General features: G+C 36.8%; 1 protein-coding gene across 1 annotated transcript in view; it reads left to right on the forward strand.

Annotated features, from left to right (window-relative positions):
- The window catches only part of DCC (DCC netrin 1 receptor), a gene marked incomplete at its 5' end in the record, with an annotated part of 1,195,962 nt that overhangs the window by 510,953 nt on the left and 659,686 nt on the right, over positions 1-25,323 (forward strand). The window contains one exon of the mRNA XM_082640204.1: positions 16,280-16,564. Coding sequence (XP_082496330.1) covers positions 16,280-16,564 — 285 coding nt within the window. The remainder of the gene's footprint in view (positions 1-16,279; positions 16,565-25,323) is intronic.

Raw genomic sequence — 25,323 nt, forward strand, 5'->3', positions numbered from 1 at the left:
GAAGGAATTGAAGGCTTATTCTTACTTTCAGGTAGCTTACAGGTTACTTTTGGACAAATGTGTAGACTGACATGAAAGCTGTCACTGTAAAGCAGGGATTGATAAGTGGGGTAAAAAATGCAAAACCAAGTCCTACATTTCAGTATCGGGAGAATTCACTTTAAAAAAATGTAGACTGTACTGTAAATCGTGTTTGTCAATTACTTTGCTTACAAAATCTTCTCTTGATAGCTGGCTCAAAGATAGTCCAAATCCTTAGGGTCTAAATTATTAGAAGTTGTAAGTTCTGAATTGCAATAATGAGACTTTCCCATAAATTGAGGCCACCATTAAAATATTCTCAAACTTTAAGATGAAATAAATCAAGTGAAGCTAACTATTTTAGAGTTTTCTTAACAGATGGCCCTTTGAATAAATGGGCAAAACAAAAGTAATTGCTCCTCAATGTGATCCAACTTAAAACAAGGGTATTATTTGATGTTTTCACCATGGGAGACACTGACCTTTGAATATTCACAGAAACATAGAGCAATATTTCTATCCTTGAGCAAACTAAAATTTAACTGAATAGAAGAGATGTATGAAAATATGATAATGATACCAGTGAATGGTGGAGGATTGCCAAGTGAGTGCCAATGAGAATATATTTGATGAGATATCAGAGAAGAAAAGGGAAAACAGATTTGACTTGGATCTCAAAGATTGAGTTGGGTTCAGATACTTGTGCATTCAGCAGATATTTATTGAGTGGCTACTAAGAACCAGGCACCTAGGATAGAATGGTAAACAAATCCAGATAAGGGTCAGCCCTCATAAAGTATGAAAAAGCAAAGGAATCAGACAGGTGGGTGGAGAGCAGAGGGGTGGCAAAGCTGAACAGGTAGATGGGAGAGTATAAAGCCATGTTCAGAAGCTCAGTGAGAAGATCAGTTATATAATAGGACATATGGTTACTAAAGGAGAATTATAGGAGATAGAGATGGAGAGTGAATGACTTCATAAACCCAAGAAAAAATACTCACTATATCTGATAAGAAATTTGAGAAATAATGCTGTATTCTGAGATTCCCAATAAAATCAGGTTAACCCTTTGTAAGTTTAGTAGTGAGAAATTGCTTTAAAGATGCACCTCACCATACTCATAAGGGACTTAAGATTGATGGACTCCATTGGTATCTTAAGAAATGTTTCTAGATGTAAGACTAAATTCAGTAGAATATTTCCCGAAAGGATGAATAGAGATTACAATAAGCTGTCATCTGTGTCTCAAACACCACTCTTATACAGAAGTAGTATCTGTAAATCACTCTAAAGACTGTCTCAAATCCTCAAATGCTGCGGCCAAGAGGAGAGCAGAATACATAAGAGTTTGCTTCAAAGAAAGCAAAATTTGATTCAAAGTGAATACAAAGAACTTTGCAAAACTTAGGATAAATCTAGCTATTTAAACTTGTACTTTTGATCTTCTCTTTGTTGAGAAGCTATATGCCTTAAAAATAATAATAGTTTAGATAGCCTTTGAGAACAAGAGTTTTATCTACAGAGCCAAAATAAATTGAGTGACTAAATTAATGAGAAAGCTCAATAAACAACAAGGTAGCTCACTTGTGATTATAAACAAAGGAATAAGAGTTGTTCATATTAACTTGAGTTGGTCAGTTTTTGCAATACTGGGCAAACGTTATGGGCTCCTCTCTTACCATAAACCTCCAAGCTTGTTTTTAAATCCCTTTTAAGTGTCTCTGTGATAAATGTTGTCTGATGAGCACTGTATCTCTACTAGACTGGCAGCTCCATTAGGGCAGTGATGGGGAATGCTTTATTTACTTCTGTAAATCCAATGATTCACAGTTTCTATCATATTAGTTTTGTTAAGTGTTGGTGGATGATTGTAAGGTCTGGCCACATATTAAGTTGTTGAAACACAGAGTCACAGGGTTATATAATTTTACAAATGGAAAGAACTTTGACGATTAACTCTAATCCTTTCAACTTTGAGATTCAGAGCTTGAGAGCCAGTAATTTCCTTATCTCTTACTCTTGTTCTAGTTTTAAGATCACATCTCTTACTCTAGTGTGTTTTCTTCTTGTTTCCTTCAAACCACCACATATACCCACTTAACCCAAAGCCAAAATCCCTTACCCAACAGCCTAAACATTTTATTTGGAAACCAGACCAGGGCTCTTTTCTTTTTTTTTTTTTTAAATTAGCGTTGTTATTTATTTAGAAAAACTCCTATAAAATGTACAAAGATAGAGACTTAAGAAGTAATAATCACATTTGAAATTGTTTATGATGAATTAACACAAGCTCCAGACCAAGTTTCGGCAGCTGTAATCAACAAACTATTGAGAATATAACACTCTTTCCAGAGTCAACATAGGTATTTCTAGTGAATCAGAGAATTGAGGCTCTTTCAGGTAAGTAATATGTAGAAGTTGAAGGAGGAGCCATAAACACTATAATCCAGAAACAGTTGAATATATAATAATTGAAGAGTAACTACAGTCTATATAATGAGTATATAACTTGACACACTGACAGTACCTTCTTTTCTTTCTTTTTTTTAAACATCTTTATTGTAATATAATTGCTTTACAATGGTGTGTTAGTTGCTGCTGTATAACAAAGTGAATCAGCTATACATATACATATATCCCCATATCCCCTCCCTCTTGTATCTCCCTATCCCACCCCTCTAGATGGTCACAAAGCACAGAGCTGATCTCCCTGTGCTATGCAGCTCCTTCCCATTAGCTATCTATTTTACATTTGGTAGTGTATATATGTCCATGCCACTCTCTCACTTCGTCCCAGCTTACCCTTCCCCCTCCCCCATGTCCTCAAGTCCATTCTCTACATCTGCATCTTTATTCCTGTCCTGCCCCTAGGTTCTTCAGAACCATTTTTTTTTTTTTTAGGTTCCATATATATGTGTTAGCATACAGTATTTGTTTTTCTCTTTCTGACTTACTTCACTCTGTATGACAGACTCTAGGTCCATCCACCTCACTACAAATAACTCAATTTCATTCCTTTTTATGGCTGAGTAACATTCCATTGTATATATGTGCCACATCTTCTTTATCCATTCATCTGTCGATGGACACTTAGGTTGCTTCCATGTCGTGGCTATTGTAAATAGAGCTGCAATGAACATTGTGGTACACGACTCTTTTTGAATTACCAGGGCTCATTCTTGATCCATCCCTTTCCCTCACAACCCACACTCAACCTTCAACAGGTCCTATGATTATGCCTCAGAATATATTTAGCATCTCTCTTTTTCTCTGTTCTCACTGTTATCTCACTTTCCCAAGCTGTGGAACAGAGCATTGTGCACCTGTTATCAATCTCAGGGGAGGATTCCAGACACATCTGTCCACTGTGTCTTGGTATCAGAATTGCCAAGGAAAACAACACAGCCAAGCACTGGCTGGAACAATGCTTTATTCACATAGAAAAAACAGAGCAAGTTCAGCTCCAGTAGTGGGCAGTGTTCCCCCATGGTCAGAGTGTCCCCCACAAAGCTGATGCAGGGCAATCAGTCTACCTGCACCCCTCTGCACCACAGTAGAAAAAAACCAAAAACCCTGCTGTGGAGTTTGAAATACTGAAGATGGGGGATGTGCCTGAGGGTCAATGACCTACACACCTAATCAGAACAAAGGAACATTCATTGAGTAAGAAATGGAAAGATATCCTCACACAAGGTGATAGGCCAGCACAGGTTATGTGAGCTTTTTATTCCTTGGTAAGCAAGTGTTCCAGGCCCAGTGGGGGGAGTCAAAAGGCTGCTAGCACGACACTGTCTTTCCCAAAACAAACCCAGTTTTCTTTCACTTTGACTACTGTTAAGTTTGTGAGGTTCCTGCTTTCCCTCTTGCCTTCACCTCTGACCTACCCCCACTAACTATCCTCTGCATAGCAACAAGAATGGTCTTCAAAAAATGTATATCCAGTCATGTAATTTCCGTGATCAAAGTTCCTTAATAACGTCTCAATGTAACTGAAATGAAATACAAACTTACCAAGATGGTATAAGGTGTCTGAATTATCTGTCTTATATGACATATCCCGTGTAATCTTTTGCTATGCTCCTCTTGGCCCACTGCTCTTCAAAGCTCATTTTCTACTTATTGAACCATGCTTTTTAAGGAATACTTCTTTTTATATTCAACGATCATAAGATCAGGAAAGATCATAAACAAGCTTGGAAGTCATGTTATTCCTGGTTCTATAAAAAGTGTGTAAGTACTCTCATACTTGAGACTAATGCTATCCTGAAGGAGTATTTTACTTCCTACCACACATACCTGTACCCCATGCCTGGGCCCTTAGGAGCAGGGAAGAAAATCTATCTCTGACTGCCCACGCATGCCCTTTTCCCACCTTATTCTCAGTCCAAGTATCAGATGATACAACTGGGCCCATGAAAATGACTCCACAACTGAAAGATTTTCAGGAAGGATGATTTACTATTCTCTAATTTACTGACATTCTTCTACAGCCAGATGATTGCTGGGGATTAGGTATACAGAAAGATATGTTGGAATAAATAACTACTTCAGATTCTTGTGGTGGATATTGATTCAGGTGAGTATGAGACAAATCCCAAAGCATGAATTTTGGCATCAGACATTTTTTTTTTTTCTTCATTTGAACGGTTCATTCTATCAGGGATATTTTGTTACCTGGGTCAAGCTACAAAATTTTGGTAATTCTTTAAAAAGTTTGATTTCCTCAGGGTCTTAGTAGAGAAGGTGGAAAATCATACACATTCAGCAATGAAGCAGACATATTTTGACTTTCCGTTTTCATTGTGCAAATGCACAGCATGCAAATGTGTTTCATTAGCTCCAATTTTCTCCCAGTAGGTACTTCCAAATCAAAATTAAAATTATATAGATTTACCAGAAGTTTTTAATCGAAATGATTATTTCTGCTGGGGTTCCTTGATTCTCATGTTACAGATGGATTTTGTGGGGAGAAAAAATAATACTGGTGGAAAAAAAAGAAAAAAATAATACTGGAATTATGAGAGAAAAAATTGAATCTTTTGATGTATTTGATGTGAATCTTAGCTATTATCAATAGCTAAGCTTTAATTAATTATATACTGAAATAGAAGTATTGAGCTGAAACTACTCTCTCCGCTGCCTCCTTTTATTGAAAACTTGTTCCATTTATGTTTCTCCTTTCTTTGGTCTATGTCTACAAGTTTTGAATATAGGATTCAGTCACATATTTTTGACAGGAAAAAAATCATTTATATTGAAAGGAGGGTGATCCTATCTAACAAACTGAGAGTGAAAAATGTTGCCAGGGAACTTTAGTAGGGCCCTTTACAGCCATGTAGAGAATATATATTATTATACGTTATATAGTGCCTAGTATGTATTCAATCAAAGCTACTGGTAATAAGAAAAATAAACATCTGGGTTAATAGATTAACAGGTAGAAGATCATTTAATCCTTTGGATAATATGCTCAATTAAAAGTTTGAAACAGTTATAACCTGATGGATTCTTGTTTCAGTGACCTTTGAAACTCATTGGATAATCTCTTGCCACGTTTTTCTGCTTATGGGCTCCCCTTTATTGGGGCTTTGCCATGTTTCACTCAAGAAATATGATGAATATGAATCTTACACTCCTCCTCTAGGCTTCCAAAATCCAGAAAAGCCCTTTGACAAAAGCTAGCATTGATCGTTCATCATTATATTTCTCAGGCATTTAGGATGATGCCTGCCACATATGAGGTGCCCAATAAATGTCAACTGATTGTATTAGTCTAAGTTCTCCAGAGAAACTCACGTGATTATGGAGGCTGAGAAGTCCTCCTGCATTTGGCAAGCTGGAGACCCAGTAAAGCAGACGGTGTAAATTCCAGTTCGAGTCCCAGTCTGAAGGCATGAGAAACCTGATGTCCCAGCTCAAAGAAAGTCAGGCAGAGAGAATGAATCCTCTCTTACTCCACCTTTTTGTTCTCTTCAGGCCTTCGATGGATTGGATGAGCCCTACCCACATTGGGGAGGACAGTCTGCTTTATTCAATGTACTGATTTAAATGTTAATCTCATCCAGAAACACCCTCACAGATACACCCAGAATAATGTTTAACCAAAAATCTTAGCACCCCATGGCCTACTTACATCCACAAATAAAATTAGCCACAACATTGACTGACTGAATAAGTGAATGAAAGCATACTTTGGAAATTCCCATAAGATGATATAATCAGTGCTGGTAGAGCTTTGTGGCAGGGTTATCAGGAGAACATAGATAAAGTAGGGAAGGGCTGGTGACAGTTATATGATGTGAAACAAAATATCATACAACTTTAAGAGCTTGCTTTTCTGTTATTTGGATGATTTGCTTGCCTTGAATTAAGCACAATTTATAAGAAGGCCTAACAGATATTAGCCACATTCATAATCAACTTTCATGAATGTCGTGACCATTCATTAGCCATGCGTAATGCGATTTAAGCTTGATGGAAAGCCTGAGACTGAATTCTGTAAAACTATTCATAACTATTGATTATAAAACAATCTCAGGTTTTGTAATAAGAATTTTATCTGCAGAGTAGAGAATGACAATAGAGTTATCATCAAAGCCTGTGGAGGTAAACATCTCTTCATGAAATCGATATACTCTGAATAGTTTTTTTTACAATTCACACTGAATAGAATACACTGAAAAGAGGGTTAGAATCATTAGCAAAATATCCTTTTGTATATTTTAAGATGTGCTTGTTTTAGAAAAAAATGAGAAAAATAACTTTCTCCCTTTAAAAAATATTTATTAACATAATTTTATATGGCCATATAATGTTAAGTACAGTGGATATACCATAATTTGCTTAAGAAATCACCAATTGTACAATTAGCGCATTTTCTATTGTTCACTCTTTTCTTTTTTATTTATTTTGGGGGGGATTTATTTATTTACTTTTTATATTCACTATTTTAAATAATGCTGTACTGAATAATTGTGTGTGCGTGTATATATATGTATCTATGTATATATATAAAACCTTTTTCTTCATATATTTATGGAAAGATTCCTAGAAGTGGAGTTCTTGGGTTAAATTATTATGACGCACATTGACAAATCGCTTTTCAAAGGTAGCATATCAACTCATGCTTTCAGAATTACTGTTCATAATTTTTTGAAATCATTGCAACCTTAATAGGCTAAAGTGCTATATTATTTTCAGTTTTTGATTACTGATGAACATTTTTCTACATTAGAAGTTTGTCCTTCAAAGAATTCCTATAGAAAATCTTACCGTAAAGTAAAACAAGCGAACAAACAACTCCTGTTTGGTCTGCATTATGAGAATGAGTTTCCATTTGGCTTAATACATATATACAGGTAAAAGGCTAGTTTCAGTCATCAAAGAGATGGTGATACAGGCAGGAGAAAATGTAGCTGCCACTGTACAGGGGATGCCATCTAGCTCTTCCTTGAAGAAGGATTCTATTTTAACCTTCATGTACAGTAATGGCATTGATGTTCAATATAATTTGATTCGATTTTATGAAGAATCTCTCTCCAGGAGGACAATATCATGTGAGTTTGCAGAAGAGGTGGTAAAGCTCACTTCATTATTTAATCTTGTGCTGGGAAATATATGTTGTATAATAGCTCAGAAGGATGAAAAAAAAAAAAAAGCTTTTAACATGCTACCCAGAAAAATGCTTCCAGAATCTGCTTCTGTTTGACCCTGGTGTTAACAAAAGACGTGGATGGGCCAAGACCAATCATTCTTGACTGATTGCAGATAATGAAGTCAAGAGATGCCAGCAGAGTTGTTAGTATGTGGGTGTAGTTCATATCTGAAAACAATCTCCAGGGGAAGGTTAGGTGGGGCCTGAAATCCAGCTCTGGATTTGCTAGCCAATCCCATGGGGTACCTTTCTAAACTCATCCCTTCAAAGATGGCACCCTTTTCCAATTCTTATAAAGGTGTCACATTGGCTACCAGAGGCCATAAGGATGTTATTAAGAAGGGTGACTTGGAGAATCCGGAATTGCTGCTCCATAGATTTGAAGGCCAAGAACCTAGCAAGGCTACTTGATGAGATTAGGGATAGATCTGCATTCACACTGGCTCTTGATCACTCACAGGAGTCCCAAAATGACCACTTGGTTCTAAGTCTTATGTATAATCAGGTTTCAGAGATCTGGGAAAATACCAGCCCTTTAGAGTATTTATATTGAACAGACCCCAAGCATGATTCTGAAAAAGATTTATGTGATGACATTTCTCATTGACTATTTTTTGCCAAGGAAATGAGTTCATTATTTGCTGCTAATCTTGCAGAGCTGGACAGACAAACTGACTGTGTAATTTGCCTACAGTTTTCTTTCCCTTTCACACTTCTTCTGTTACATCCTTCTGAGTTCAACTAATTGGCCACATGGATGTTTCTTATAAGATCACACACTGAAGGAGTGTGGCCGGTACCCGACAGACACACTTCCTAGACTTGTTTTGCAATGCCACATTCCAGCCATGGCTCTTTAACCAACTACCTAGGAGTCTGTAATTTCACCAGTGAAAATGAAGTTGCTAAAACAAAAACAAAAACCTGGGGGAAAACATAAGGAGGGAAATGATAACTCTCAGAGGGAAATACAGAAATATGCTTATAGGGCTTCCCTGGTGGCGCAGTGGTTGAGAGTCCGCCTGCCGATGCAGGGGACACGGGTTCGTGCCCCGGTCCAGGAAGATCCCACATGCCGCGGAGCGGCTGGGCCCGTGAACCATGGCTGCTGAGCCTGCGCATGCGGAGCCTGTGCTCCGCAACGGGAGAGGCCACAGCAGTGAGAGGCCCGCGTACCGCAAAAAAAAAAAAAAAAAGATATATGCTTATAACATATTCTAAGAACCCTTTATTGGTCTTCTGGCTTCTGAAAAGCAACCAAATCTAGAAAACTTCTCTTTGGATTATGTCTATTCTCTTCCCCTGAGCTAATTTGAAAATTAAAAGGGGGCAAACAAGGTCTGGCTTTGAAGGGAGGTGGCTGGGAAGCATTAATTTGGAGCAAACAAAGCATTTACTTCAGCTCTCCTCTGGCAGTTACAGGATATTACCACACTGCTGAATATTTAAAAGCAAGAGAGATTTCCAATCCCAAGGTCTGTCCCCCAATTGATAAGTCTATTTTTATTAAATGAACTTTAATTACTTAATAATTAGACCTTCCATAGGAGGAGATGTGGACCCTGATAGTCTGCCAAAGAGGCCAGAGGGCAAATCAGAAGAATGTGCCATTTTGAGATTAAAATTTAAAAGAAGGAATAGGCCCAGTCTGAGGGTATTGTGGGTGGAGGAGAGGCCTCCCAGGTGGAGGAGGAGAGTCCTGGCATAAACCTGGAATGCTTTATTTCCACTTTTGCTTAAAAAGCGAAGTAGCTTAGAATTAAATGAACAAGAGTGCATGTCTAAGCTATTCAAACTTTCTGACTATCTGGATCTGAATGAAAGATTTCTCCTAGTCTATGTGATGCGTGTGTGCATGGGTAGAAGAGAGAGGAGAGACTATTGTTCTCATTATTTTAATTCTCAGAGCCTAACACTTTTGACGTCCCTGCAGATTTGGCAGCTTTGCATTCATTGCCATGGTGATTTTCTACCTCATTTTTGTTAGCATCACAAAGGCAAAGCCCAAATGAAAAATGTTTGCTGCTTTGCTGTTCACATTTCTACTGCCCTGGTGACAGCCAACAGTTTGGTTGTGCCTAGCTCCTGAAAAAAATCTGTATTGGCCAGAGCCTGATGGATGGCTGGAGCCATTGCCCTGCCTGTCCCAGCTGAGTGGGGGCTGGTCCTGAGACCCCTGATAACTTTGTTTCCGGGTACAGTGATTTGAAGGAAGACGGGGAAGTCTCATTCGAAATATCACTGTTTCACAATTTAAACTTACGGGCCTGAGACAAAATTTTCATGGATGCGCTAGACGTCGCCCCCCCCCCCCGCCCCCTCACAATCTTTTCAAATGAAAGACTGTATGGGTTGACTTTGTATGCTTATTAGGCTCCGCTCTTTTTCACTTTCCCTGAATAAATCCTTGTTTTCTCCCTCTCTTTACGTTCTTCTTCCTAGATTTCCCACTGTGTAAGAGCCTGGGATATTTGCCTAAACTAATTATCTGACCAATCATACATACTTTCTCATTAGACATATATTTGATGGACGATGATATGCCAGCTCTGCTTTTGTGGAATTTACAGATTAGCTGGGAAGATGGCTATTAAATTAACTCCACAGTTAAGTTATATTTGAAGTAAATGTTGCAAAGGGGACATACAGGAATAATTGGTTCTATCTGGATTTGGGGGAGGCCCCTCTGAGGAAGTGAGAATTCTGATACTGTGTTGGTACTATGAAATCCCAGGTAATTAAGCGCTTGATAGTTAGTATAATGAGTAAATGTTCTAGAAAAGAATTGTAATGATGGCTGTTTATCAGGCCTTGAGTAACATTTAACAAAGTAACCTATATAAATAGACACTTAATGAATGCTTTTAGTGTTAAAATTAGTGTTAGAGAATTAAGAAGTATCCTTTACAAAAATCGAAATAAACAGGGTGAGACCCATTTCTCCTCGGTACTCTCATAATGGTTATATATCTCTTGGTGACAACATATAATGCTTATTATACAACTGTAATTAGGATAGTTAACATCAATAAAATTTCTGATGCTGAAGCCCAGGCACTTTTACTATTAGTAGCTTATAAAATTTAAGTTATATGTGTCTATGTTTATCATTTCTAGGACAGGGGGTAAAATGGAGTTCCCACATATGCGTGCCTGATTTTTCCATATGTAAAACAACGTGTTCTCTCCTTATTATGGTTCCTGAACTGACCCCGCACTAATAGGTGCTGGTCTTTGTTAATGTACAGAGGTGCGAGTAATGTGTAAACCTGTCAGTTAGCTGGGATGAGACACTTCCAACAAGTCCAGCTGTCTTAGAATCCTGGGCCAGGCTAGATGTGAAGGTAGGAACCTTGAGTATAATTCATTCTGGGAAACAGACTTTCCCCAAGGCTAATAATGAAAGGCCTCCATGGAAACAACCAAGCATAGGTTTGTGTGCTATTTTTAATTGCACAATACTTCAGGCTGAAGTTTGTCTCTAAAAATTCAATCTGGGGCAGTATATACTTACTAAACAGAGTTTTCTAGTATTGTGCTGATACTTGGCAGTTGAAGAGTCAGGAAGTACTGTTATATTAAAAAAAAAAAAAAAACTCCTTTGGGGACATTTTCACTTAGATTGGGGAAATAGGGTATTTTAAGAAGTATCATTCAGGACAGAACCTTTTTTTAAACCATCATACATAATGTAAACATTTGAATGAGTTTCTTTCCCTTTCCAGTTCCACCTATAAAGTGGAGACAGTAATACTTGAAGAGCTGTTGTTAGGATTAAAGGAGTTAATTTATAAAGGAGCTTAGGATAGTGTCAGTGATAAAACTCAGCTCTCCTGTGTCATTGGTCTGGATCCAGCAGCTCTCCAAGGAATCACATTGCGTGGGGGTTGAATTGATGTTGTCATATGTAAAACCCTGAGACCAACCTTGAGGGATGATTTAGGGTTTTCTGTTTGTTCTTTGGGTTTTTCATTTCATTTTGTTTTGGTACCATTTCTCTGTTTACCAACTGATATCAAATGGAGGCAAGGAGCAACAATGAAAAAACAAACAAACAAACAAACAAAACCCCTGTCTTTTCTTGTCCAAAAGTGGGACATTCCCAAGGAGAAGAGAAAGGTTCACTTGGTTCCTAAAATCACCAAAAGCCCCATCCTAGAATTCAGCCCAGTTGGTTGATGCCAAGGGAAAAAGGCATCTTTTTAATGGATAGAGATGATCAGTTGCTATTTATGGTTTTAAGGTGGCCTTGAACATCTCTATTCTGTAAAAAAAAAAAAAAAAAAAAAAAAAAAGACCAAGGTCTGGCTAAATGATGAAGCAGAGAAGTGACCCCCCAGGTAATCTGGCACCCAGATGTGTTATTCACCATCCTAAACTGCCACAGAGTATGTTAGAAAGTGATACACCAACACTCAAATGCAGTTATCAAAATTTTCATGCTTGTAATAGTCTACTTAGACATGGAACCTCAGTAAATATTTGTGGTTTTTTTCTTTTTTCAGTAAATATTTGATATATTCTGTGGACTGAAAAAACATATACAAACATATAAACACTTGTCTGCCTTTTATTTATACAGTCAACTATGTCATTCTATCTTAAGTTATAAGTTCTGTAAAAACTCAAAAGATTAAGAGATGATTTCTGGTAAGTAAGACTAAGGAAAAGAGGATTTTTTGGACTTAGTACTTTAAGAATGATGACAGGGCTTCCCTGGTGGCACAGTGGTTGAGAATCTGCCTGCTAATGCAGGGGACACGGGTTCGAGCCCTGGTCTGGGAGGATCCCACATGCCGCGGAGCAACTAGGCCCGTGAGCCACGACTACTGAGCCTGCGCGTCTGGAGCCTGTGCTCCGCAACAAGAGGCCGTGATAGTGAGAGGCCCGCGCACCTCGATGAAGAGTGGCCCCCGCTTGCCACAACTAGAGAAAGCCCTCACACAGAAATGAAGACGCAACACAGCAAAAATAAATAAATTAATTAATAAAAACTCCTACCCCCAACATCTAAAAAAAAGAATGATGACAGATTTGATAGGTAGATGTTAGGGGAGAAGGTATACTTCTTAAGAGGAAATTTCATGAGAAATACAATCAAGAGGGAGCCAGGTATAGACCTGTTCAATAAATCCAAGAATTCTTTCGTAGGAGTTGTGGAAGATGAGCCTGGAAGGAACACTGTATTAGATTCTTGGGTACCAGGATTTAGGGTATGAGACAATATTAGAAAATGGAATGTTAGAGTTTCTTGAGTGAAAAAAACCAAAAAACTTTGGTGATTTAGAAACGCTCCTCATTTGACTATGTTTAGAATGGATTTAGGTAAGAAAAGAGTAGTGATAAGAATACCATTCATGTTATGATTACAGTCTATCAAATGTGATCTAATGAGTTGAACCAGGCTTTTTCCATGAACAGGCTCTTGATGAGCAGGTAGCTATTTTTCATGAAGATCTAGTTAAAATTATACCTGTATCTTTGTATTGCATTAGAGCATTAAATGACTTATGAAAGTACTGTATTTCTTATGAGTTACAGTTCTTATGAGTTACAGTGAGTTTAATGTTCATAAGTAGGTGCTCATACTCTGCCTTGAAAATATAGTACTAAGTTGATAGCCTATAACTTCTTCTTTTAATACTGTTGCTGGTTTGTTGCACGACCATGAGATGAGAGTGCTCAAAGATACTGGAAGCATTAATTCAAGCCATATAGAACCTCGTAAACCTAGAATTTCTTTTTGATGCTTGGGTTTCCTTTGTAGAGACACAAAGAAAAAGCTACAAATCGTGTTTATAATTTCTCACTATATCAAATAATCAACTATTTGAAGTTTTCAAACATTGCATCATTAAATTGTAAGTAAGAGGTAATTCCAACCCCCTGTTTATTAAGATCTAAAATAACCATAGTGAATAAGCATGTGGAACAATAGCCAACTCCATTAAGCCCAGTTATATTAATATATAATCTCATGCCTCATCTATGATTCTTCCAGCTAGATGAAGTTTATATAAAGGAACCAACTGTTGAGAATCAATTTGAATTACTCTTTCATTTTATGTTTTATTCTATGCTCTAGAACTCTTTAGGTGAATTTTGTGAATACCACAGACATTCAGATGTAAAATACATATTTAGAATTTTTTCCAGTGTATGTAACTTGTACAGGACCATATATCTGAATATATAGAAGTATCCAGATATTTTATCAACTTATCAAAAATATTTTATTCTTACCACCTCTGTGTAAAATGTATAACTTATATGTGTGGGTAAATTACTCCCAACGGTGTTTCCTTAACTATAAAATAAAATGCTAGGGATGTGAAGACCAAGAAAAAAACTATTAAGGAAACAAGTCAGAAACGTATGTGAAAAATATCTTGACGTATGTAACCGTCACAACATCTGGACACTACTCATTGCAGATTTGCCTTGTGTAGTATATATAAACCATTCGCTGTTCAAGTATATGCTTTAAATCCATACCAAAGCCAATCAGTAGTAGATTAATGTGGCTTCTTTTGAATACACTCAAGATTATACGCTACAAACAGCCTGGAAGTTGGACTTTAAAGAATGAGCTAGGGCACAAGTTAATGGATTACTTTCGGTCTTCGTTCAGTGGTTGATCCAGCATAGTTATAGATTAGTTCCAGTTAACTAAATGAGAAGAGTAAAATTAGGCATGTGGTTTGGTCCCACTGTAGACACATCTGTACTGTTGAGACAGATAGCTCCATGGATCTAGATTCCAGATGAGTAATTTTAATACCTAAGTGTAGGATATATTTCCATTGATAAATTAACATATGCATCAAAATTCATATTTCTCTGTGGTCTAGAATCAACTGTCCTTGCTAAACCATGATGTCACATCTCCTGGTCTGTAGGTCTGTTTATGAGTGTGGCGGTAGTGAGTGGTAGACCATCTTTGGCAACTTAAATCTCTTCCGTATGTGATACTGATGTAATTTCCTTTTTCATAGATTCAGTTACCCTGTGGCTTAAAAGACTAATCCCTGAAAGGGACATGAAATGCTCCCTTAGCCTAGGGTATGAGACTTCTCTACAGCATTTCTGATTGTCTCTCATATTAAATTATGATGTTTTAACCTAGGTCACTTTGCCTTTGCCCTTTTTACTCCAGCAAAAATTATATCACATTATAGGGAAAGTTAGGTTTGTGAGAATTAATGGACCCCAAATAAACCTAACAGTAGTTAAAACTGAACACATTAGAATTTTTTATTGACTAAATATTGGTAGAAAGTTTCTTGACAAAATTTAAGCTGAGACCTAGGAAACTTTGACCTACTTATAATAGATCTATAAAATAAAAATCGCAGTAATGCAAATATGATCAGAAAAACTTGACATGAAACCCAAACTGATGAATGAATCAAATTTTATTGTGAAATGCACATACAGGGAAACCAATTCCAGTAAAATTAAAATATTGGAATATAACTGTGATGAACACAAATCAAGAAATTAAAATTATTTAATTGGATTAACTCTAGAAAGTAAAATTGCCAATGATCCATCAATAGTGACATAATTCATTCAAATATGTTTGTTTGTAATCACAAAAAATGTTTCCACGGTCAAAGAACTAGGGTCACAAATATCCATCTGTTCATAAAAGGGGGTTCAAGAGGGCAGGCTCCAAATATCTTCTACCCTTCTCACATACAGCATCATGAGGGAGGAGGCTTCTCTCTCACCATCCTTCATGCTCAGTGATAGCCAGTTTGTTTATTTTTTTGTCTTTTCATTTTCCCCTACCTTTGCTTAATCATCCATATGGATGCATCTTTTTTACATGTTATTTCAAATGAACATCATAGTAGTTGTATTTGTTGAATTCACTACTATCCCATTTTATAGCCCAAAGAAATGAAACAAGTTACCAAAGGACTCACACAGAGTAGGTGGCCCAGCCAGACTAGAAACACAAACTCGTCTAATTCCAACTTAAGCATTTTTTCATTTCACCACAGCTATAACTGGCAAATACTGATGGTCATTTACCTTAAGGAGTCAGCCCATGAAAGATTGTTCTTTTTTACTGTAATTGGTGGTTAATAAGACTCATCTTTCTTGAAACTGCGCTAGGTTATGTCATATGGCCAGTCCTTCATAAATCCCCGTAACTTCATAGTCCTTTGTCCAAAGCTGGCTAACAGTAAGAGCATAGGATGAGAATTTGGAAGAACCAGGTCCCCTTGGCAGGATTACATTGTAGTAACTGTGTGAATGCTTATGGAATTTCACTTCTCTGAACCTCAGTTCCCTCATGTATAAAATTAGGATGATCTTGCCTGCTTTGTTTGTTTTTATAAGGCTGTTTTATTACCCAATAAAAACAAAACAACTTCTAGAGGTTAATGGCAACATCTCTATCATTTTTTAGTCACGGAAACTACTTTTGGGCCAGACGTAATGTGGTAAAATGTGAAGAGCAGACGAGATGTATTTTGAGAAGATGCTTTGTAGAATACAATTTTCTAAAAAGAATACAGGTGTGATTTTTTATTTGGTGACTATTGTGCCTCCTCTGAAAGATGTACCCTTTGTTCTTTGTGTTTCTCCTAGGACCACTGAGGTTCCTCTCCCAGACAGAATCTGTCACTGCCTTCATGGGTGACACAGTGCTACTCAAGTGTGAAGTCATTGGGGAGCCGATGCCAACAATACACTGGCAGAAAAACCAACAAGACCTGACTCCCATCCCGGGCGACTCCCGCGTGGTGGTCTTGCCCTCTGGAGCCTTGCAAATCAGTAGACTTCAACTGGGAGACATTGGAATCTATCGATGCTTAGCCCGGAATCCAGCCAGCTCAAGAACAGGAAATGAAGCAGAAGTCAGAATCTTATCAGGTATTGCTGATAAAGATTAGTGTTCTTTATTCTCTTCAGAATTATATTTTCTAGAGTTGTTGGAGCAATTTTTCCTTTAACACATATTTAGTAGTTGTTTTTAAGTTCTATATTGTGTATTGGGTTTAGTTTTATATATTTTTCTTCTTTTCTAAATGAACCATTAGATGAGTGTATGCTAAAAGCTTTTCTTATCTTTCCATGGTTTGTAGTTGAACTTTCTGGTACAACAGAAACAGGTATTTTCCTTGTATCTGGCTTCATTCACTCACTCATTCCATTAATAGTTAATGAGTGCTTCTTTGTGCAAAGCCCATTGCTAAACATTTTTATGTTATTTGATTTTCCTCTGGTAATAGTCTAAGAGGTAGTTATTGTTATCCCCATTTTCAGAGGACGAAGGTGAGGCTTAGCAAGGTTAAGAGCCTTCCCCAGCTTAATATTGAACATTCATTTGCTTATCCATTCATACACTCATTTCTGAGAAGCATTGTGCTAAGTACTAGGGATACAGCAATGACTAAGACTGACACAGAGCCTGGCTTATATAGAATTCTGGGTGAACATGGACATACGAGTAATTACAATAAAGTGTGATTGATATTATGATAAGGAAAATGTTTCGCCCCATCTGTTATCTCCCTTTCTCTTCCCTGGAAAACCTCTAAGACTCTGGCCTCATTTTTCTCTCCTAAATAATCAGAGGTTAGAATGGATATTTTCTTTCTTTCTTTTTTTTTTTTTTTTTTTTTTGCCGTACACGGGCCTCTCACTGTTGTGGCCTCTCCTGTTGCGGAGCACAGGCTCCAGACGCGCAGGCTCAGCGGCCATGGCTCACGGGCCCAGCTGCTCCGCGGCATGTGAGATCTTCCCAGACCGGGGCACGAACCCGCGTCCCCTGCATTGGCAGGCAGACTCTCAACCACTGCACCACCAGGGAAGCCCTAGAATGGATATTTTCTAAGATCTCTTCCAATAACTGCTACTATCTTATTATCTATGTAATATCTATCAATACTTCCTCATTTAATTTTACTTGTAGGGTTTATTTAGACTCATTTGTGAGAATCACAATGAAGGCAACACTTGAGTAGTTGTAACAGACTCGCTGTCAAAGCACTGGCGTTGGCTCTTGTCTCCACATTCTGTATGTAGTGATCACAAGTCCTTCTGCTAGGTAGAGGGTAACATCCCCAAGTCATTCCAAATGCAGACTGGCAATGTGATTTAAAGTTTCCAGAGACCTTAATTAGGACTTTTCTAAAACCGCTTCTAACCCTTTTGTGTATTCTCTCCTCTCTTAGTCACAGGGATACTGACTTAAATGTGTCAATAACCATCAGTGACACTGTTGCCTTCCATCCTCTAGGCAGTGACAGATGCAAATGCAGCATTTATTCCCAACACATACATGCATTTATTTACGCATCCATTAGATACACAAAAATTTTAAATATTTATATTCACATACCCTTAATAATGCATCTGACTCAATCAGATGTGAAACCCAGGTAAGCCACATAGAAAATTGGCAAGAATATGTTTGACTATCTTAATACGACCGAAAAGTCTGTTTTCCAGTGGTATTAAGGGATTAACTTGGACTCATTAAATATTAAATTTGAAATGGAAACATTTGAAAGACACAGAGACATAATCATCAAATCACCATTGACATTTGTTTCTTCACCTTGCAAAACACATTTGCATTGTAATCCATGGAGATTTATTTAAAGCCAAATTTCATATTGTTAATTTGGCTAAAATCAAGAATATGTCATTGTACTTTGGAGGTGTGTGGGTATTACTTACCTGAATGAAAACTCATATATTTTTTTTAAATCACTACATCTAATGAGAATTTTTCTCAAAGTTCTATGAATTCAAAAATAAACTTCACAAAGGAGTTATGAGCTAAGGTAATAAACACACGTTATTAGCATACTTGATTAATCCTGTATTGTATATTGTTGACCACATAAAGGACCTGCTGGAAGACCATGTTTGTCCCATTTATCCCAGAGTTTGCAAACTGGTTTAGAGGTCAAATTCACAAATCCACAACAAGTACAAAATTGAGTGAGAGAATGATTAAGTGAATGAATAAATGCTCAAACCCAGCTTCTTTTAGTTGCCATTTAGCGTTTCCTCATTTTTAAAATCGTGCTAATCCTTTCTGAATCAATTTCTACTTTCTGTAAGTACCAGTTTGAGGAAGTCATAATTGCACAGGTATATTGCCCTTTCTCTATTGTAACATGTATTTAATAGGGTAAGATAGACACAGTTAAAATAGAAATCCATCATATTATTAACATGACTTAGAAGCATTTAAGTGGTACATATATGGTTACCACTTTTTAAAAAAAATACATTCTTCCATTTAAATGTCATGTTGACTGATGAACTTATCTATTTTCCCTTTAGTTTGAAACATAAATGCCAATTTGAAGTTCTGCAACTTTGCTCAACACTTGTTTTTACCACAGTTCATAAAGAGAGTATTTTCATTTGTGTGCATATGTGTGGAGAGTTATCCATTTCTAAATAATATGTAATTTGATGCCCTATTCAAGTTTATGTAGAATACATTTCAGGTTGCCACTTTTATGTATCAGGTGTCTCTAATATCACCAAGTAACAGAGATTTATTAAATTCAGATTTTAAGAATCAAATAGTTGTTTTGAAATGCTGTCTTCCAGCAAGCAGTTGCAGTTTATTCACTACATAAATACTTTACTCAACAAGCTTTTAAGTGAATCTTACATACCTGTCATCACACAGGTTACTAGGAATACAAAGTTGGAAGATAGTGCCCCCGCAAACGGTTGTCTAGTGGGTGAAATAGATAAAGCATAGATTTCTTCTTTGAAAGAAGAAATACAGAGTGCCATCCCCTTACATAAGAGAGAAAAACAATGTGCCAGTCTTGAAGAACAAGTAGTAGCTAGGCCAAGAGAAAACTAAACCAGGAGGAAAGAACCACATCAGCAAAACACAGAGAAAATAGAGAGAAAAGCTTTTCAGAGGAACTGCACGCATTCTATTTAACTGGGTCATAGGGCATAGGAAGTGTTGAAGGAGGAGAACTTGGAAGCAAGCACGATAAACTGAAGGAAGAAGGATACGGTAGAATGTACAGCATTAATTCTGGAGAGAAATGATCAAAAGCTGCTACTAAAGTGGTATCAGAAAGGATTCAGAAATGAAGATAGGTGGGGAGATATTAAGGACAGGTCTTGGAGACATATCAGATGTGCCTCAAGAGGGAGGGGATGGAGTCCACGCTCAGATGAAGCTAGGTAGTGGCACTTTTCCTGAGATTAGGAGCAGGGTATGGTGTTATTGTGCTCAAATTAAGTTACAAATTTTTTAAAGAGATTTTTCTCATAACATTGTATATTTTCAAGATTAAATGAATAATTATTTGTTTCATTAAAAGGTAGAAAAATTGGTAACTAATCTGTTGATTAATGTTTGAAGGAAAAATTATGGGGAATTATATATTTTTAACAGAGTAAGTTACTATTAAATTATTGTAAAGGATTTTTTTTTGAAATATTGATAACAAAACACTAAGAGTTGAGATGGTTTAAAATGTCTCATTGTCTGTGGTGGAGAATGTAGCAGGGATTGAAACAGCCATGGTGATCGTCAGGTCCACTTTATTCAGATCTCATCGTGTCTGAGTGCCAAACAGTAGACTGAATTGATGAATTATAAATCTGCTTTGGGCACTAGGTTAACTAAAATAACTGGCCCATACACTGGAACTCTGATTTCAGTTTTCTTAATGGCCTAATTGAATTGATCAATTGGTAATTCAATCTGTTGTTCATTCGTTTAACTATAATTAGATGATTCTGGATCCTGGATAGACTTGAACTAAATATCTGTGTAATTAGAGACATTGGCTTTTTGGCTTTTAATGGAATAAGTTGGACTAAAATATATTTTGAATGATTTTTCTCTATAATATTTATTTTTATTGGAATAAATTTTAATAGAAACCATCCCAAAAGGCATATTATTTAAAAGGAAAACTGTGTTTTTTGGTTTTAAAAGTTTCAGAATATGTTCATCTCTAAGAATTTATTATTAACCAATGGATGCATTAAACTTTTTAGTTTGACTAAATATTACTTATATTTCAAAGCTCATTACACTTTCCTACCATTTATTTGTATAATTTCTACAGAATAATAATCTGTAGAGGAAAACAAAGAAGACACATTCTTTGTTTTGAAATTTACCATCGAGCCAGACAGTTAATTCATAGCCATATGACTAATATAAGGCAGGGAATGGTAAATTTAGGTGAATATCTCTAGTTTCAAGTCAGCACAGACAAGGGATACATTCAATTCTAGGTAGAAAATTTGCAAAGTCTTTAGAGAGATTACTTTTATAGGTCATCAGGAGATAACCATTTGTAGAATGATAATAGCAGGTGATCAATCCGGAGTTAGAAGCTGAACCTGCCTTATGGAGAACCTTGAGTCCCATGTCTAGGAATTTAGACTTGATTCTATTCACTTTATTCGTGATCGGGGATCCTTAAAGGTTTTTGAACAATGGATTCAATGGCATAAAACACACTCAGAAAAACAGAAACAGGGAAGTGAAGAGCAAATCACATTAATGTATTACCTGATAGTTTTGTATTGTACTTAATGTTTTTCTCTGCTTTGAAGGATTTTCCCATAGTTTGCTTTCCTTCTTTAGGCTAGTTTTGACTAAAACTATTTCCTATGCCGTGCTATAAACAGGACACACTTGGTCTTTCATAGATCCAAGTTGGATAAAATGATTTCTTCTGCTTCTCTCTTATCTGCACTTAGAAAAGAATAAAGTAACAGATCATATTACCTTTAAACCATGTGAAGTTTGTGTTTCCTAATGAGTATTATATTAGATGTAATCCAGATTGCATGGAGGGGTTAGCATGTGGACTATCATCTATCATTTCCATGGATTTGGTTTATATTGATCAATTAATTAATATTTAAAATCCCCAGTTTGAACTATTATTATGATAAAAGTGTGAAAAGCATGGAGTCTGATACCAAAGTACAAATCTCAATTTCACCACTTGCAAGTTGTGCAATTAGAGCAAATTACTTAATCTAAGTCATAATTTATTAACCTTGCAAAATGTAGAGAGTAATTTCATAGGGTGGTTATGAGGCTGCAATTTTTGGGGCCAAGTATAATGCCTAGAATTGCTAAGTCCTTAGTAACTATCATAATTACTTTGGCATCTTAGAAATTACACTTTTAAAGATTTTGATTCTCATATCAAGATTATTTTTCTTTTATTAAGTTACCTGACTTTGATTCTGGATATCAAAGTATTCATTTACCTAGTGGTAGTTAATTACATGTTTTGTGCTATTTATCCATAGTACTCTTTATTTTCTTCATTTCCTTTTCACATCTGTTAGAAGTCAGAGTATCCTGCAACTATTTCCTCTCTAGTAACTCATTGATACATGATTTTCACCCTTACCTCTCTGTCAACATCATTTCTTTGGCTATATGAAATATCGCAACAGACACTAGCTTAGAAATAAGAGTTAGCCAATAAATAAGACTTCTTAATATCTTATCTTTGTTAGTCATTGCCAATTCTTTTAATCCTCTAAAATCCTTAGTTTCCTTAGCTGTTTAGAAGTTGGACTAGATCAGCCTTTCCAAATCTCACTACTGAGGATCTCTTTTATTATTTTATCCACATTCATCCACAGTTCTGCCTTTATAATTGTAATGTTTAAGAGTAGAAGTTTGCTAGATAAATTCTAATTTTTCAAAACCATGAGGCCATGCTAAAATACAATAAGGGTCAAAAATCAATCTCATAAAATAGACTTTTACGTTTATATATTTTTTAAAAAATTAGTCAGTTTATATTGTCATAGAAAGCAGACCAAAAGAAGATTTGATACTTTTTATTGTATAAACTGACTGCCCAGGCAGTGAACAGACCAAGTTCCATGTCATGATTTGCCCCCCTCCCCTCATATGGTAACTTTATCCAGCCTTTGTGGGGAGCCTGAGCTGGGCAGAGCACAGAAACCAATGGACAAGCGTGTTATATTATATGAATTAGTTATTGTAAGCTAGGTCTTTTAGCCAATGCAAGATAACTGTGAGATAACCAGTGTTTCACACAGAGTTGATGAAATCCCATTTAAATGCAACAAAGTCTCATATGTTAGCAAATATAAGCTGACTTACTGTGGATATGTAAGACAACACGTAGACAACGTCTGTTTGCTTTTTGAATTTGCTAAGATCTCCCAGTGCTATTTTGGGGGTGATCAACAAGGTCCAGGATTCCAAGTTGAAAGTACTTGGAATACTGGGAGATCTATGACATTTTTCTTGCCAAGTCTATCATTCTAATGTCACCAGTGATCTCTCTTGCACCAAATCCACTAGTTTATCTATGTTCATCCTTGACCTTCAGTGGGTTTAGATATTGATTATACTATCTAATCTTAAATTTCATTCCCTCAATGAAATTTGCTATTTCACATAAGGTTAAAAGCAAAAACAATATGCTTGAGATTGCCCTCCACAAGGAGGAATAAACATTTCTTGAAAAGGAGAGAGCTTGTCTTTTCCTGAGTCTACTGGGCTGACATATGGTCAGTTCTGCATTTCCTAGGAATATGACATTAAGCAGCCCTGGGTGGGTGACTGAAGGGTCAGGTAGTCTTCCCTATTTCATACACAGACAAGAGGGTTTCTCCAGGGGTGTGTGGAAGCAAAACCCATAACCTCTGAGTGCAAAAGTCACAAAAATTAATGAAAGAACTGGTAGAACTTTCTTCTTTGGTCCTATCAGACATCAGTTTATTCCTCGAGCATAAAAGAAGACACATTTAGTCAAGAGTTATGGGCACAACTTCATTTATTCAACATTGGCCAAATAGGAAATATTTTGAATACTTTTGGTTCTTTATCAAAAATGAGAGAATAACAAATCCATTACTTTTCTGGAAAGTTATAAGTGCTGCTTTATGCATTTATATAAATTATGAAGATTTCTAGGTTCCCTAAACTAACTTTGACACAGCATAATGGCAACATTTGTTTTCTGGGATTCTACTGTCAGCTGTAAAGTTAAAAAAAAATAAAATCATTCTGTAAAAGAAAAATCACTTCCTTCATATCTGCTGTAAAATGAAACTGATAGACTCAAAATTTGCCTGTGAGACAGAAGGGATATAACCACATGCCACTGATAGGAATAGACACTCCCTTTCTTCTTCCAAACTCTAACTACAAATAGCAGTATGTGTGTGTACATGGAGAAGGAAAGAGGAAATATGAACAGATGTAGGGGTATTTACAGACAGGGAATGTCATTTTTAGCACTGAACTGGTGTAAACAAGGAAGGAAAGTAATAGAATCCTGAGCTTCTGAGAAATGGCTCCCTTCCTCCTCTCTGTTCAAAGCTCCTTGGCTTTCAACCAGATGGAGATTTTGTTTTTTATTAAATAAATTCAGATTCCTGTGATCTGTGTGGATTAGGCTGTTTTTTTTTTTTTTTGCGGTATGCGGACCTCTCACTGTTGTGGCCTCTCCCATTGCGGAGCACAGGCTCCGGACGCGCAGGCCCAGCGGCCATGGCTCACGGGCCCAGCTGCTCCGCAGCATATGGGATCCTCCCAGACCGGGGCACGAACCCGTATCCCCTGCATCGGCAGGCGGACTCTCAACCACTGCGCCACCAGGGAGGCCCTAGGCTGGTTTTTAATGAAAGACACTCTAAAAGATTTAGAAGGAGTTTGGTGGAATTTTTGGCTCAGAGCACATATTAGGGTACCTACTTTTGTTTGAAAACACATGGTACCTGCTGAATTTCCTAAAATAGAACTAGATGGGGGATGGCTAAGCAGCCAGCAGGTGGAGAGTAGGTTAGCTTGAAACTGAGGATACAGACAGAGGCTCTGTGAAGTGAAATTAATTTGTAACTCTTATGCCTGGGAAGAAATCAAAGAGAATATCCCATTGTAGCCTGCAGTGCCCTTTATTTCCAATTGGAAAAGTGTTTGATATTCCACTGAGACAGGAATTTAATAAAGAAAACAAGAATATATATACAATGAGGGAAAAAGGTTTTGCATTCAGAAAGCATAAAAATTGAAAGCAAATACTAGTTATTTTGAAGAAGACAGTCATTAAGTTGTAAAAACCAGTATTTTTTTTTCTTGCTGACACAGATGCCAATGGCCCATCATTAAATTTCTCTATGCCTCAGTTATTCTTTAGAATCTGCCATGTTAAGTTTAGTGTTGATGTTCCTAAACAATAGTTTAGGAAAATGGCCCCATTTAAAAAAAAAAAAAAAAAAGTCATTGCAGGGTAAGAATGCCTTCCAGTTTGCACAAGATGGTCACACTTGATGTCCTAGAATAATTATAAAGAGAGTTACCTTTCATTCTGAAACATATCCCAAGTTGCATAAATTATATATTCAACCTGGTCATGGATCATGAAAGAAGACAAAATTATGTGGCCCCGAGGCATTTGGGAAAACCTGTGAATGCAGAGAGTCAAATCTAGCTTCGAGCTGGCCTCACAGATTCAATAAACTTGGCCAGTGTAAGGTCTAACAAAACCTTTTTTTGGCGGGTGGGGAGGTGGGGTGAGGAAATGTCTTTAAATGGAAAATATTCTCTCCACTTTCACTAGTGCACTTTCTCCGTGCCTCTTCAGTGCATGGGCCCTGAGGATAGTTGAGTTCTT

The sequence above is a fragment of the Mesoplodon mirus genome, assembly GCF_964341445.2.
Source record: "Mesoplodon mirus genome assembly, chromosome: 13".
Lineage (NCBI taxonomy): Eukaryota > Metazoa > Chordata > Mammalia > Artiodactyla > Ziphiidae > Mesoplodon > Mesoplodon mirus.